The 15,382-nt window shown below is 43.4% G+C and overlaps 1 protein-coding gene across 1 annotated transcript in view; it reads right to left on the reverse strand.

The window, feature by feature from the left end:
- RAPGEF5 (Rap guanine nucleotide exchange factor 5) overlaps positions 1–15,382 on the reverse strand; it is a 236,092-nt gene that overhangs the window by 9,407 nt on the left and 211,303 nt on the right. The window contains exons 21-24 of the mRNA XM_088018447.1: positions 12,456–12,546; positions 10,269–10,319; positions 9,298–9,385; positions 3,591–3,655 (exon numbers count right to left, since the gene is read on the reverse strand). Coding sequence (XP_087874573.1) covers positions 3,591–3,655; positions 9,298–9,385; positions 10,269–10,319; positions 12,456–12,546 — 295 coding nt within the window. The remainder of the gene's footprint in view (positions 1–3,590; positions 3,656–9,297; positions 9,386–10,268; positions 10,320–12,455; positions 12,547–15,382) is intronic.

Below are 15,382 nucleotides of genomic sequence, written 5' to 3' on the forward strand. Positions count from 1 at the left end.
GTTGTGCTTGCAAGCACCTGATGGATGCATGTGGTGCTATGGCCTGCCCTGTGCATGTATACCTGCATTTCTGTTTTTTTTTTTTTTTGGTAGGCAGCAAAGTTTATTGAGCAATAATTCAAAGCTCCTGAAGAGGGAGGGGACCCAAGAGGGCTGCCCTATACTTGCATTTATTTTCTAGCTGTCTTTTTTTCATAAAGTTCTCTTCAGGAATTTAAAATTTAAAAGAGAGGGGTGCTTGGGTGGCTTAGTTGGTTGGGCGTCTGCTTTTGGCTCAGGTCATGATCCCAGGACCCTGGGATTAAGCCCCGCATTGGGCTCCCAGTACGGAGCCCGCTGCTCGCTCTGCTGCTCCCCCTGCTTGTGCTCTGTCAAATAAATAAAATCTTTAAAAAAATAAAATTTAAAAGAGAATATGATTACTTAAGTATGCCATGTTATTTCCTTAAACCATCTTAAAGAATTAAGGGGTACAGACAGTTACTGACTCTAACAGGACTATCTGTTGGACTTTGTTTCGCTCCCTGTGGTCAGTTTGAAGTCTTGACACATCTGAAAGCAAGACCCTAGACTACACGAACTCCATTAAAAGGCTTCCATTGGCATGTTGGAGAAAGCAGGGGAAGCCAGAGATGCTGGTCAGAGGGAGAGAGAGGGCTGCAGGGATCTTTCCTAGGCTCTCTCCCATCTGGGCCTTTATCAAATTGTTCTCTTACTTTGCTGGCACTGAGGGGCAGCAACACAATAAACTTAACCAAACCACTGGTTCACTTCGGGGAGGAGATCCACTGCCAGTCTGCCCTCAACAATAGACAAGAGTCAGCTTATAAAGAGTGTGATTGTTCTCTCATGCTCCCCTAAGTTAGTCAGAGGGAAACTCACTAGACCTTTATAGAATTCCACTCAGTGTAACATACCTCATCCCACATCTTCACACATGCTCTCCAATGCTGGTTAGGCATTCTTAACCAGATGTGCTGGCCAGGGTTTGAAGGAGATATTGATCAAAGGCTTCATTTGCTCAAAATCATTTCATTAATATCAAACACTGGAGATGAACCTACATAGGGTCTAGAACATTAGCGCCTATTGCCTTTGGTTGCAAAGAGGTGCCCTGTGATCTTTAGAACATGACACAGTGATGTAGCAGAAATCTCTAAAAAATAAGTACCAAAAAAACCCCACTTTGAATATCCATTTCTGGCTGTGTTGGTTTGACTGTAGAATCTTCTAGAATCTTCTAACTGAGCTCTGATTCCAAAGCACTTACTGCAGAGGGACTTGAAAAGTTATAGACACACCCACTTTTTTTTTTTTTTTAGATTTTATTTGACAGAGAGCAAGTGAGCACAAGCAGGGGGAGCAGCAGAGGGAGAGGGAGAAACAGGTTCTCCCCGCTGAGCAGGAAGCCTGATATGGGGCTTGATCCCAAGACCCCAGGATCATGACCCCAGCTGAGGAAGATGCTTAACTAACTGAGCCATCCAGGCGCCCCTAGACCCATTCACTTTATTTTTTTTTAAAGATTTTATTTATTTATTGACAGAGAGAGACAGCGAGAGCAGGAACACAAGCAGGGGGAGTGGGAGAGGGAGAAGCAGGCTTCCTGCGGAGCAGGGAGCCCAATGTGGGACTCAATCCCAGGACCCTGGGATCATGACCTGAGCCGAAGGCAGACGCTTAACGACTGAGCCACCCAGGCACCCTAGACTCATCCACTTTAAAAATAACTGGGCAAAGGGGTGCCTGGGTGGCTCAGTCATTAAGCATCTGCCTTCGGCCCGGGGTCCTAGGATCGAGCCCTGCATTGGGCTCCCTGCTCGGTGGGAAGCCTGCTTCTCCCTCTCCCTCTCCCCCTGCTTGTGTTCCTTCTCTCGCTTTGTCTCTGTCAAATAAATAAATAAATAAATAAATAAATAAATAAATAAATAAATAAAATCTTTAAAAAAAATAAATAACTGGGCACAGGGGCGCCTGGGTGGTGGAGTCGGTTAAGCGTCCGGCTCTTGGTTTTGGTTCAGGTGGTGATCTCAGGGTTGTGAGATCGAGTCCCGCATAAGGCTCTGTGCTCAGCACGGAGTCTGCTTGAGATTTTCCCTCTGCCTCTACTGCTCATGCTCTCTCTCAAATAAACAAATCTTTTTTTTTTTTTTAAAGATTTTATTTATTTGACAGAGAGAGAGGCAGCGAGAGAGGGAACACAAGCAAGGGGAGTGGGAGAGGGAGAAGCAGGCTCCCCACTGAGCAGGGAGCCCAATGCGGGGCTCGATCCCAGGACCCTGGGATCATGACCTGAGCCAAAGGCAGACGCTTAACGACTAAGCGACCCAGGTGCCCCATCAAACAAATCTTAAAAAAAAAAAAAAAGAGGGCACAAATCTATCATCCTCCAGTGATTAAAATGGAGCTATGACAAGATATTCCAAGATGTCTGTCTCCCAGATCCTAGGAATTTGGGTTTTTAAGTTGCACAGGGGTTCTCTGCTGCCTCACCCTCTGTGTGGTGAGTTAAGCTGATGGTAAGAGTAGGGCACTTATGAGGCAAAGGTCAGACGCCAAACCTCGCCTGGGCTCATCAACTTGTACTGCTCTTTGGTCATGGTCTGCAAGCCCTGCCTTCCTCAACCTGCTGTCACAGGCCTGACCTCATTCACAGGGATCCGAGGGTCAGTTCCTAAAAGAGTTCACACAAACCCACTATCATTGCTGAAAAACTCACTCGAAGGTCAGGATCTCTGGACAGTCATTGGCATCATCTCTACGAAGGACAGTCTCATCTATGACATTAAGGTTCATTTATCAGACAGACCCACTCTTGTTGTCAACTGGGCCTCTTTGGAGCCCTCCTACTTTACACTTGGCTCAGTTCTTGCAGGCAACCCCTCCTCTGTCCCAGGCCAGTCTGAAAGGGGAGGAGGAGCCCACTACATGAGAAAAAAACCTGGGAAGGTCCTAGAAATAATTCAGGAAGAGGCCCTCCAGTAATGTCTAAGGAGGAACTGACTGAGGACCTTTCACTGGTGACCAGGGAGAGCCCTACGCTAGAGCTGCTGTCTCCACAGAGGCACGCTGTCCACGGGCCGACAGAGGCATGGTACTTGCCCTCACACACACACACACACACCGTACAAATTCCACCTTCATATCTGAGTGGGGCGCACTGGAGATGAATATACCTCCCCAAAAGCTTTCTCCTGAGCCCCGGAAGCAGTGCGCACCGAGACACAGAGCGATGCCTTTCAAGCAGTTGAGCTTAGCCTCCCGAGTGTGAATTCCTACTGACAGAACCTTACAGTTTTATTTCTGGCTCAGTAACACATCCTCGACCTCTGATGTGAACATAATGAAGTTCCATTTTCAAACCTAAAAAACAGATTTTCATATTTGGTTCTCAAAACCTTGCTAGCACCCCTATTTTTAACTGGAATGCATTTTAGTGACAATGCATAACATGCAGCAGATAAGCTCCTGGAAACCTCGATGCATTCAAAGGAGAAAAATACTTAAACCATTTGTTTCTTGGAGCAGGAAAGAAAAGCATACACTTTCCTTATAGGGGGTAAAAGGGAGAAATAATGAAATTTACATACCAGTTTTTCAAAATTGACAAGATTATCCAAAAATGTTTTATTTCCTTCATGAATAAATGTTACATCTGAAAATTAAAAACAAAAAGATATATGTGCTGTTAGGAATGGATCATGAGTCAGGGCTAAGAAGGTCTAGATGCAGTGCAACTTCTTAATTTTTCTTAAACATTGTGCATTATTCCATAATTTGACAAGGCAAACTGAAATTGAATCTGTATGGTATTTGATGTGAAAAGGCATAATTTATGTGTCTGTGTGGGAAGATAACATAAATGCAATGATATATTTTGTACTTACGGTGAAGTGCTTGACTTCAACTTAACCAATATAACTTAACCAGTCCACTATGTTTTTAGGCCAGAACATTGAGCAGAAAAGAACTAAATAGCCAAAAACAAAAGAATTTTAGTATCTTTGTGTTTGATTTTTAACAATTCCTGGCAAAGTGTATGGTGCCTGCTTTACTTAAAATGTTAGAAGATTTAGATTTAGATGTTTCTTTTTTTTTTTAAAGATTTTATTTATTTGAGAGAGAGAGCATGAGAGCAAGAGAGAGAGATTGAGAGAATGAGGGGGGTAGGGGCAGAGGGAGAAGTAGACTCCCTGCAGAGCAGGGAGCCCGACAACGCGGGACTTGATCCCAGGATCCTGGGATCATGACCTGAGCCGAAGGCAGATGCTTAACCAACTGAGCCACCCAGGCGCCCTAGATGTTTCAATTTCGATTTTTGGGTCCAAAAGCCAGTGCCCGATTGTGTATCAGAAGTGAGGAAAGGGACAGGTTAGAAAATGGCAACATTTCTGGCCCTCCTTGACAGATGCAAAAAAGTATCACTGATGAAAAGAACATAAGGAAAGTAGGATGAAAGTATATTTTCAGAAGAAGGGAAAGTTACATTTGGTTTGAGCCTCACTGCATTTAAAGTGACAGAAGATATTCAAGCAAAAATCTCCTTTTGGTTGCAATAAAACCCCCAGGAAGTGCCTCCTCAAGAGAAAGGGATTTGGGAATTAGTTAAAATAAAGATAGCAGCTGAAGCTCAATGAGTGGATGACTCATAAAAACTCAGTTCAGAGGGTCAATGACTGAGCACTAAGGGAATCCTCAAAGACAAGAATCAAAGTAAGAAATATATTACAGTTAAAAGAGCCTGCAGGGGCACCTGGGTGGCTCAGTTGGTTGGGCGTCTGCCTTCGGCTCGGGTCATGGTCTCAGGGTCCTGGGATAGAGCCCCGCATCGGGCTCCCCACGTGGTGGGGAGCCTGCTTCTCCCTCTCCCACTTCCCCCTGCCTGTGTTCCCTCTCTCACTGTGTTTCTCTCTGTCAAATAAATAAAATCTTAAAAAAAAAAAAAGAGCCTGCAAATAATCACGTTAGATCACAAACATGGAGAGCAAACCAAATGAAAATTATCTTGTTAAAGTAACCTGACATAAAAGAGGGAAAAGAACAGGTTTAGATGCCTATAAATAGAAAGGGAAAGCATTTATATCTAATCAAGACTTTCATTCTGCTGGTCCCTATGGGGCAACTATGAGCTAGGTGCTCCGGAAACCTGCCTGGGATGCGTTTGGCCGCTGAGCTCTGACAGCTCACCAGGGGGCGACACGAGTTACATAGTTACAGGATACCCTGCTACAAACCTTTCCTCAAGGCATCCCTTAACAGCTTCCAGTACTGCAAAGTTTTCCTGAGATTTTTTTCCCCCTTCTTTTAAACTGATGTTCTAACAGGAAAACAATTCACAATTACATGATCATCTGACAAACTCTCTGGTTATTTTATTATCTTTCATGACTTTGCTTTCAGAAAAGAACTACAAGCTTTCATTCTGTGTCACCATATTTAGAAGGGAGTAGTCCTGGGGCACCTGGCTGGCTCAGTCAAAAGGGCATGCAACTCTTGACCTTAGCGTTTTAAGTTTGAGCCCCACGTTGTGTGTAAAGATTACTTAAAAAATAAAAAAAAACCTTGGAGCGCCTAGGTGGCTCAGTTGGTTAAGCACCAGACTTGGTTTCAGCTGAGGTCATGATCTCAGGGTGCTGAGATGGAGTCCCACATGCGGCTCCCTGCCCAGGGTGTAGTCTGCTTCAGGATTCTCTCTCTCCCGCTGCCCCTCCCCCAACTTGTGCACACACTCTCTCTAAAATAAATAAATCTTTTTAAAAAATCTTAGAGAGTAGTCGACCCAGTTAGCTCTTACCGTTTTTTGTGTGGCAAATAGCACTGTGTGCACTCTATCTACATCACACACCACACACCACCTAAAAGCCTAGTCTCCCTTAACTCCCTGAGACCTCCGGTTACAAACGCCATCTCTGAGTCCCTTGGTCCACTTCCCCGGCATTACATCATTGTCATCCTTTCCCTGTGTTCCCATGGATAACGATGAGGGGTCACAGCAATAATGGCACTCATCTTTATTAACGGCATTAGACACAGCATTAACAAACGACTGTAAGGTATAGCCTTAGCAGGACAGAATGTGAAGAAATTGTGGGCCAAAGAACACGTAGCTGGCCCACGATCACGGCTCTCCTTGTCCCAGCCAGGATTCAAACCCAGGGAGCCTGGTTCCTCTCACCACTGTGTCTCTCTGGGAGCTCAAGCTAAATAGACTTGGGCATGTCTTACAACCCGTCATAGTCGCCTTGCCAGATTCATGGCACATGGAGTGTGTCTGCATTTTTTCAAGTTTCCTTGGTGGCTCCCTCTCTTCTCTCCAGCCTGAGGTCTCTTCTCTTCTTGGGTGGTCTCACTTAACCCCAACCCTCAGGGGCTTGGAGGTCAGGCTGATGCTGGCATGAGAATAGAACAAGGAAGGTGCTTTCAGCCAGGTGGGAAGGAGAGAGAGGCTGGAAGGGGCTGCCACCCAAAAGGGGGCTCAAGGGGCTGAAGGTTTTGATGTAGGTGAATGGCAGGTGTGTGAAGAGGAAGGTGTGAGAGAGATAAACCAATAAATGGAAGGAAGGGAGGGAGGGGGCGAGGGGGGGGGGAAGAAAGAAAAGAAGAGAAGAGAAGAGAAGAGAAAGAAAAGAAAAGAAAAGAAAAGAAAAAAGAGACAGAGAAAGAAAGAGAGAGAGAAACCTGGGATCTCAGAACTTAAAGCCCTGGGCTGTGAAACAGTTCAGGGTACCCACCCGGCTGAGTGTGGGAAATGAGCACTGTTCATCTGGAGACACCTGAACATTCTCCAAACACTTCATGTAATAGAACCACTGGATGAAACGACTCCATTTGGAGATGGCAAGTAAAAGAGGAGGAAGAAATATACAAGCACCTAATATTCCTTTTATTTAAACGCCCCTGCAAATCTGCTGTAATCATCTCATCTCTGAGATACACACACAATCCACCAGAGGACCTCGGTTCATCTTCACACACCTGTTGATAATTCACTCTGTTGGGAAGGACTACCATCTTCAAAAACACTGCATGGTACAGACTGTTCGGCTGCTTCTGACTTTAGCTCAGCTGGATCCTCTTCCCTACACTTATTTAGGGTTTTCCATTCATCTGCTTTCTGAACGGATTCCGTACCACAGTAGGGGGGAAACTAAATCAAAAGGCAAGAATTCAACTGGGAAACAGGAAAACTAATGCTGGAAGGATCCTCAGGTTAAGAACTCACTTGATAATCTTACTTATGCTTACTGGGAACTGACCGGCTCACAAAAATGAAACACGGGAGGCCTAATCCTTCTTGACACCCAAAGAGTTCAATTTGGTCCTTTTTCTCTAACAGTAACCCAAAATGGGAGGCACAAGGGAGAGGGGGGCGAGTTTTCACTAAAAAGTTCGTTGTTCTAAAGTAGTTTATCGCAACTTTAAAAAATTTTTGCAATTAAAAAACCCCAAAATTAATGCTGTTTATTTTTTCCAAAATGTTTTGTTTCAGGCATGATATATACATATTTTAAATCTTCACCCGATATTCCTTTGGAGATTATTTCAGACAAAAACAATAATTTTAAATACAATATAAAGTGCTAACCGTGTTTATTTTTATAATGACAAAATATTTAAAAAGGAAAACTAAGTGCTTAAACTCAAGAAAGCTTCTAATGAAAAAAAGAAATAATGTTTAACTTACTAGAGTGAATGTATTTTCAGTAGAAAAAAAAGGAAATTTGTTTTGCTGCCAACAAAGAGGTCTAGATAAACTCAGTAAAGCAGAAAATTGCATCCAAGCTAAGATGTAAGTGTGAGACACTTGAATGCATTAAATATTTTTTGGGGAAAATCACAAATGTACAGCAAAAAGCACTGCTCATATCTAATTAAGCTAAAGGGACATTGTCAACTAATTTCTCATTACCTTACAACTTTTCTTTCAAAATTTTTTTCTGCTTAAAATCAATTCCTTTCCCAAATCTGTCTTCATTTCCTATGTTTCCTATTTGTGTCTAAAAGATTCTAAGTGTTACTTCCCACCTGCCACCCCCACTCTCCAGTTGAGGATGTTGTTTTATTTTGCAAATAAAAATCAGAAGCCTGAATAAACTTTTAAATTGTTATTTTGGCATTACAATCTCTCCCTATTCCATCCATTTACATTTAGCCGAATCTTTTCAGCTTGCATGAAGCATCTGCATGCCTCAGTGGTGTTAATAGAGTATTGTTTCAGGAAGATTCTTGCTTTTTACTAGAGGCAGAATGGATGAGAGGCTGCTGGGATCATAGCAACTCGGTAATTCTGCAAGCTCAGGCTGTTCTAGGGAGAAGCCAAGGAGGGAATATCAGCATCATTGCCAGTGGGGGTAGCGATGGGGGTGGGGTGGGCTGGGAGGAGAATGGCCCTGCCATCCAGCAATCCAGTTCCAGGGCAGCTCATTTCCAGAATCACATTTATGAGTCCAGTTATTGGGGCCAGACCCAGCAGAAATTACAAGCCTCTGAAGGGTGAAGGCTATATAAAAAAGTCTTCCTATAAAATCCCTTGGAAAGAATCAAAATATAGCCAAGAAAAATGACCAAATCCCTTTTTCCTGGAAAGCACATAGGTAGGATATATACTGAATGTTAGCACAGGCCAGATTCAAAAGAACTTCCTTATAATGAACCCTCTTGGTTTGAAAGAGACCACTGAGATCTCATTAGCAAATTTAACTAACATGTTTCAGGATAAATTATTTGGTGCTCTACAGAAGAGAAGTCAGTGGACCAGCTTGCAGCCCTCACATACTTTCCCAAATGGATGCCACTCCTGGAAAGACAGTACATTCTCCACCAATAATTTTCATAAACTATATTGCTGGGGTTGACCATAGGTATGTCTCTCTCACACACCAGCAGCCTGGCAGTTAGCTCTTGGAAATATAAGCTGCAAACGCAGAGTATGATCTCTGTTTGGGTTCTTTTTCTCAGCCCTCTTCTTAGTTGAATTAAGTGGAGGGTCAACTCCAAGAAATAAGAGTGCACTTAGAAGCAGAGCAAACTAAAAACACAAGTTTCCAGTGCCAAGTTCTGTGAGTCAGGTGAAAATGTCGTACATTTGGTATCTCTCAAATACAATTAAGTATTTCAGCTACCTCAGATATAACGGAGCATTTGAAAACTGATAGCAGGCAAATGTGGTTAGGTTTGAATGTCAAAATTACTCTAAAGAAATATACCAAGTCTCTCTCTCTTTTTTCTTTTAGGCCTGTACAGTTACAGTGATACATTTCTGCAGATGGAACTAGACAGCATATAGAAAATTGTTACCTTTAAGCAACAGGGGCATGAATGGGATTTTGGGTGGTTTCATCTTTTTGAATGCATCTCTGTAGGCTTTGTGATTCAGGGAAGGATCCTGCCAAACCAAGCAGATTACAAAAGAAAGAAAAATCAATGTGCTATAGAGACAATTCTAAATCCACTTTTGCTATACAATTTGAACATGATTTAGATATCGAGAGGTTCTTTCTCAGAACAAAGTAGATAAAGGTTTCCTAGGAGAATATACTCACTAAATTAGGGCAGGAAATGTAGGCAATGAATAAAAGTCAACTTATTAGTTTACAATAATGGGAAATGACTGCAAAAGGGAGGCACCTTTTGATTGCCCTATTATTTTCCTCAAATAGGTTCTTTAAGTACAGTCTCCTCTGCATAATTTCTATCGCGAGTTAACCCCAAAGTCTTTTGTTAGGTACACTGCAAAGAAAAACCTCCCTCATAATGCATGGGCAATACATAGAAAATAAGAGAACACTGTTTTATTGTGTTCCGAAAAGCACCTAGACATTTTAAAAAATCTAAACCTAAGAAATGGTAGAAAGGAGAAAAAGGAGAAAAGAATCATGCATAAGATATTGACTGCACATTCCATTTATACCAATTAATTTTGTAGACGTTTGAAATGGACTATATACTTAAAAATCTGCATTCTGGAAATCATGTCAAAAGCACCATTCTCACTACTTTTCTCCATGGAGAGGAAGAAGCATTAACTGCCAACTTCTTCCCTCCATAAGAAGGAAAGCTATAGTTTTAATGTACGAGTGATCTGCTCTAAGAAGGAAAAGCTATAGTTTAATGTATGAGTGTTCTAGTCTAATGTACTAAGTGCTCTAGACTAGTGGTCTAGTCTAGTCAGACAGGGTGAAGTGTGGGTCCTAGCCACGGCAATCTAGAAAGAAATTCGGCGCTATCAGTTGATTTGAAGAGTAAGTCCCATTTGGCTCACTACTTACTGTTAAACTTTCAAGTTCAGAGAAAAGTTTCTTAAACTTCCCAGGGATTTTCTAAAATCAAACAAACAAAATACAAAGAAGAAAAAGGTCAAAGAAGTTTGTTACTTTCAGAGGCACCAAGGGGGGAAAGTTTATTAAGCTGAGCTTCCATGTGTCACGTTTCTGACCACAAACACCTCTATCATTTGATTCTACCCCGATTGCTTCTCACCATGCAATCTTCATCATTCCTTAATGTGACATTCCCTTGGAGTGTTGCTGAAAACAGTTTAAAATAAGTAACGGCCACATGACTCAGGGATCTAGCTGGTTAGACATTCCACACACTGGTGATTTTTCAATACAAACTGGGATTTCAGTTCCATATCCCACTTTTGGCGAATGCTCTCGACTTCTCACAGAGTCTTGCTGAGTGGGAAATAGTAATACTGGCTGGCATTTTTTTTTTTTTTCTTAAATGATATAACCGCATTTCACAGCAGAGGGCTAAATGGTGAAAGGCCATAAAAACCCTGACAGCCTGCACGCCAACGGGTAGGATCGCTGAACAAAGATCTCCTACACCAGCAGGTGGCATGGGAGGAAACTCAGACCCTTCTGAGTAGTCAGTCAATCTGAATTTGAATTCCCATGCTGCCCCTTTCTAGCTGGGTGGTTTGGGGTGAGTCTCCACTTGCCCTCCTGGGGTCCAACGGGAATTGGTTCTGGACCTCCTCCATTACCACATACTCTGTTCTAATTGGTCCGGCCCAGTATGGATCAGCCATGGCACGGATGCAGAGCCCTGCACATAGTAGGCCATCCACATGCCCATGAAATGCATGCTGCTTGAGTTGAATTGAATTCTTTCTCCTCTCAGTTTCTGCACCTCAAGGCTTCTTTCGAGGTTTAATCCAAATTCCCCTCTCCTCTGACCCTTGCTGGCCATTGGTTTCCCCCTGCTCTGATGGATTGTGGCAATGGCTGTCCACCTCCTTTCATCTTATGATGCACGCGCAGGTCTTGTTTGCTTAACCAGGGCAGGCAGGCCTTTCGTTTCTTTTCTTTTGCACTCCTCTAAGGAGCACTGACCCTGACCCTCAGGTCACCACCATGCATTGCAATGGAGAATGGCCCTTGATGCAAAGAAAGTGAATCCCTAAGATGCTCAGAGCCCTGGGCTGACATCTCATGTAAGAAAAAAAATAGTTGGCCTATCTTGCAGGAGTGAGAACTGGAAACCATATACAGAATGGAGTAGTGACAGGAGCTGAAGCTGAGGGGACTGGAGAGAAGCTAAGGAGAGCGCATGAGCCACACGCAGGTCAGGGCCACCAGGGAGCAGCCTTGATGGTGAAAGAGAAAGGCCGAGGGAGAGAAATGGTACTCGCAACAAGGTAGCCAGTCAACAAGGAACAGAGAGAAACAAACAAAAGCCCAAAGAAAGAAGGTGATGGGGCCAGGGGGGAGGCCAGAGCCCTCTTATCTGTGTCTGGCCACACTCAGGGATGCCCTGGTTTCAGCTCTTCGCACATACGCCCTTAGAGTCCATGTCCCAGAGCTTGGGTTAACTTGAGTGGGCCTCTCCATCTGAGAACCCAGGTAGACCCCATCATGCAACAGGGACACAGACAGAACCCAGACTTGGGAGGCCTGAAACATAACACTTTGTGGGCCCTCTTTGAAAAAAAGAATACAAAATTACTTCTGCAAATTTTACAAAGGTATACATCATCCATGTGAACACACTGCCAGGGGGGCCCTGCAAGAGAGAAGGCCTGGAAGCTTACATTCACTAGCATCTCAGCAAATCTGCTTCTGGACACATGTTACCACTTTTGAAAGGACCAACACGGGGCTGGAACCACACAATCATGGCAGCAGAGCAGAAAAAAAATTCTACCTGTGGAGCATTTTACAATTTTTATCTCTTTCATATATATATATATGTTATATATATGAAAATATATATAATATATATTTCATGTATTTTATATAAATGATAGAACCATTTTGAAGACCATTTGATCAAAATAGTCCAACCTGACACATTCATTTTTAACTTTTTTTTCCCTAGTAGTACTTACCTCATTTAAACCATCTAAATCAAATTATTTTAAAGAAAGGCCTTTCACTGGAACATTTCCCATTCAGTTTTATTTATCTCTAACCTCCCCTCCCCTTTCCACATGGACCCCCAAGGCTCACCTCCCAGGTCTGCGACAGCCGGCTGACAGAAGCAGTGTTGAGACCCATCACAATAGCAAAGAAAGAATTCAGGTTTCTCTGGGCTTTGCAGCTATGGAATAAAGAAACCACAAGGTACTTGGAGCAACATCCTTTTGCCAGATGACCACAAAAGATAAAGCTGAAAAGACTCTCCTAGGCCGCAGAGTTCAAAGTCCAGGGCAGCACTGAAACTCTGCTCCAAGGCCAACACACACTGAGTGCCCCTGTGTGTGTGGCGGGGGGGGGGGGGGGGGGTGTCCCCTCCACCGTTCCTCACAGGTGACAGATTCCAAACACTCTAGCTCATTCTTACCTATAGGAAAAGATCTGGCTCCAGACACCCTCTGGACACTTCAAAAGATTCCTCCTTCCAAAAAATCTATCTTGGATGATGCATTTACAATTTCAACTGAAAACTCTTGAATTCACATTTCTTTATATGTAGCATACTCTCATTATAACAGCTCTCTTGTCCCATCTCTGTACTCAGGATGCTGTCATTATGTTTTGACAGACAAGCCCCTCTCACCTCACCCCTCACCAGCCCAAGCTCCCCCTGCCATGACATTCAGGAGCATTTTCTTTGCTATCAACCATATAGCTACTATATTATGTATCTATGTAAAATATGGCATGTATTGTGGGGATACTGTCCCATGTTTCTCATTTAGAGAAAAAAAGGCGGAAATAAAGTGCAAAATAAAATCACATTGAGCTCCATTCACTCTGTAAGCTTATCTGTTCTGCATAACGTCAATCATGCCCTTCAACCTAACTGGTCAAAATTCCACTCATTTTCAAAGCCTGCGGAGGAGGCTTGGTCTCCGAGGTCAGCCAGGACAGCCTGTGGGTTCCAGACACTCCTTCATCTGGGGCGTTTTAAAAAACCACTTCTCCAAGCAAAGTTTTTAAAATTAAGAAACTACTCTAACTTGATAAATATGAAGAAATATGAAAGTGCTCAACAGTAAGCCGGGGCATAAAAAGTACCAGCTTGTCCCAGATGCCCCCTCTCTTCCACTGTATCTCCCCCAGGGGCTCACATGGAACTTGGGGACAATGTATGTATAACTCCGAGTCCTGCTTTTTCAATTACCCTGTGTTATAGTGTGTATTATTAATTCTTAATTAATAACGATAATTCTAATCATCATGAATGGCTATATAACTTCATCAAAAACATTTCACGATTTGTTTACTTATGCCCCTATTGTTAACATTTAGGTTATTCTCAATTCAATACAGAATGCTACAATGAGTATCTTTGTGCATAAAACTTTTAATTGGATTTATAGTTCCTTTAATTAAGTGAGACATTCAGTCATTCGTAACATGATTGGTCAAAAGCTATCTTGACGTTAAAGGTTTTCAACACATACTAAAAACTGTCCCCCGAAACGGTACGGCTTTCCAGTGGCACAGGCTGTGTGTTAAAGTGTCTAGTTCAGAGCCAGGAGAATGGATGGGGCTGCTTCTGGAGTAACACACAGAGCTGGCTGTGCCTGGCAGGTCCTCCCTAAGCGGGCTGCTCCCAGGGCCAGCCTCGGGGGCTGCATTCTGCCCAAGTACAGCTGGGCCTGGGCTCCAGGGCAGACAAGGTCCCACCAGGGAGCATGTGGGAAGTTCTGTCCCCATAATAGTGGAAAGGGCAAAGGCACAACTGCCTCCACACCTAGGGTCCGAAGTATCTGGGGTAGATACCGTCCTGCAGGCTCCTTACTACGGAGCCTCCATGGGCATGGGCTGTGCCTCTCAGAGTCTTCCTTACCCGGTGTCTGGCCCTGCCTGCAGCTCTGGGGTTGGCGAGAGGACCCGAAACTCAGTCTAACTGGCCCCTTCATCCGGTTTCTACCAACTTTCTCCTGGGTGGACGCTGCTGGTATATTCCATGAATGAATACATAAAGATGCCTCTGGGTCCATGATTTAGAAATCGACCTGTTTTTGTAAATTATCGGTGACCAAAGGCATTCCATACTTGGCCTCTGCTTCCCTTTCTGTCTCATCACCCCCCTGGAAAGTTCACACCAGCCAGAACAGACATGAGGCAGCTCCAAGGCTTGGTGTGCTGATTTGAGGTTCCTCTGTGGAAAGGCTCCTGTGGTTGGGAGAACTGTCCCGCCCTGGGCCACAGGCACCTCTGTGGGAGGCTCTCTCTGACTCTCAGGTCCTCCCACTTACAACATGATGGAAGCCCCTGGTCCTGTAACTCCTCACTGGACTTTAGGTTCCTCACAGGTAGAGGATATATCCATTTTGTTTTTATATTCTGCCTGTCACCCAAATACCCAGTATACAGCAAGCCTTTCGGATAGCATTTGCTGGAGTTGAAAACAAGACTTTTTAGGGAAATGGTTTTATTATTCATTATAAAAAGGTTTATTACTCCTCTTTTTGTTCGGCATCATTTATCTGTCCGGAATCTCAGGCAGAATTCTCATCTTTTTATCTTTTAGCTCCCATCAACAATTTTCCTGGCCCAGATCTCTTTTGTAGTTATACTTACGATAAAAAAAAAAAAAAAAGCACATATAACTAACGTCTGAACCTATAAAAAGAACAAAAACGCTTTCTCTGGAAGACAAATTGATACAGTACAAATACTGGATACCAATCTGGTCTGGAATCCTTTGTTACCCAGGTTCCTTCATTCCATGATAAGAACAGACTGACACTGAAACATTCCAGTTTCGCAAACATTCCTTTGTCTGTGGGAGGGTATAGACTCCACTCAAGCCACAGAGGTGGGGGATGGGGAGCGTGGGAAGGAAGGGAAACATGAATATGCAAATAGATGCCTTAGGCAGGGGAGACACTTCATGGTCATGGAAATTACTGTTTTCCCTTGGTTATTCCTACTAGTGTGATTATGAGGAATTTAACTTCATGTTTCTGTTGGCATTCTAT

This window comes from Eumetopias jubatus, unplaced genomic scaffold, assembly GCF_037043125.1.
Source record: "Eumetopias jubatus isolate StellerSeaLion01/CBP00866 unplaced genomic scaffold, mEumJub1_p1.0 scaffold_14, whole genome shotgun sequence".
In the NCBI taxonomy this organism is placed as follows: Eukaryota; Metazoa; Chordata; class Mammalia; order Carnivora; family Otariidae; genus Eumetopias; species Eumetopias jubatus.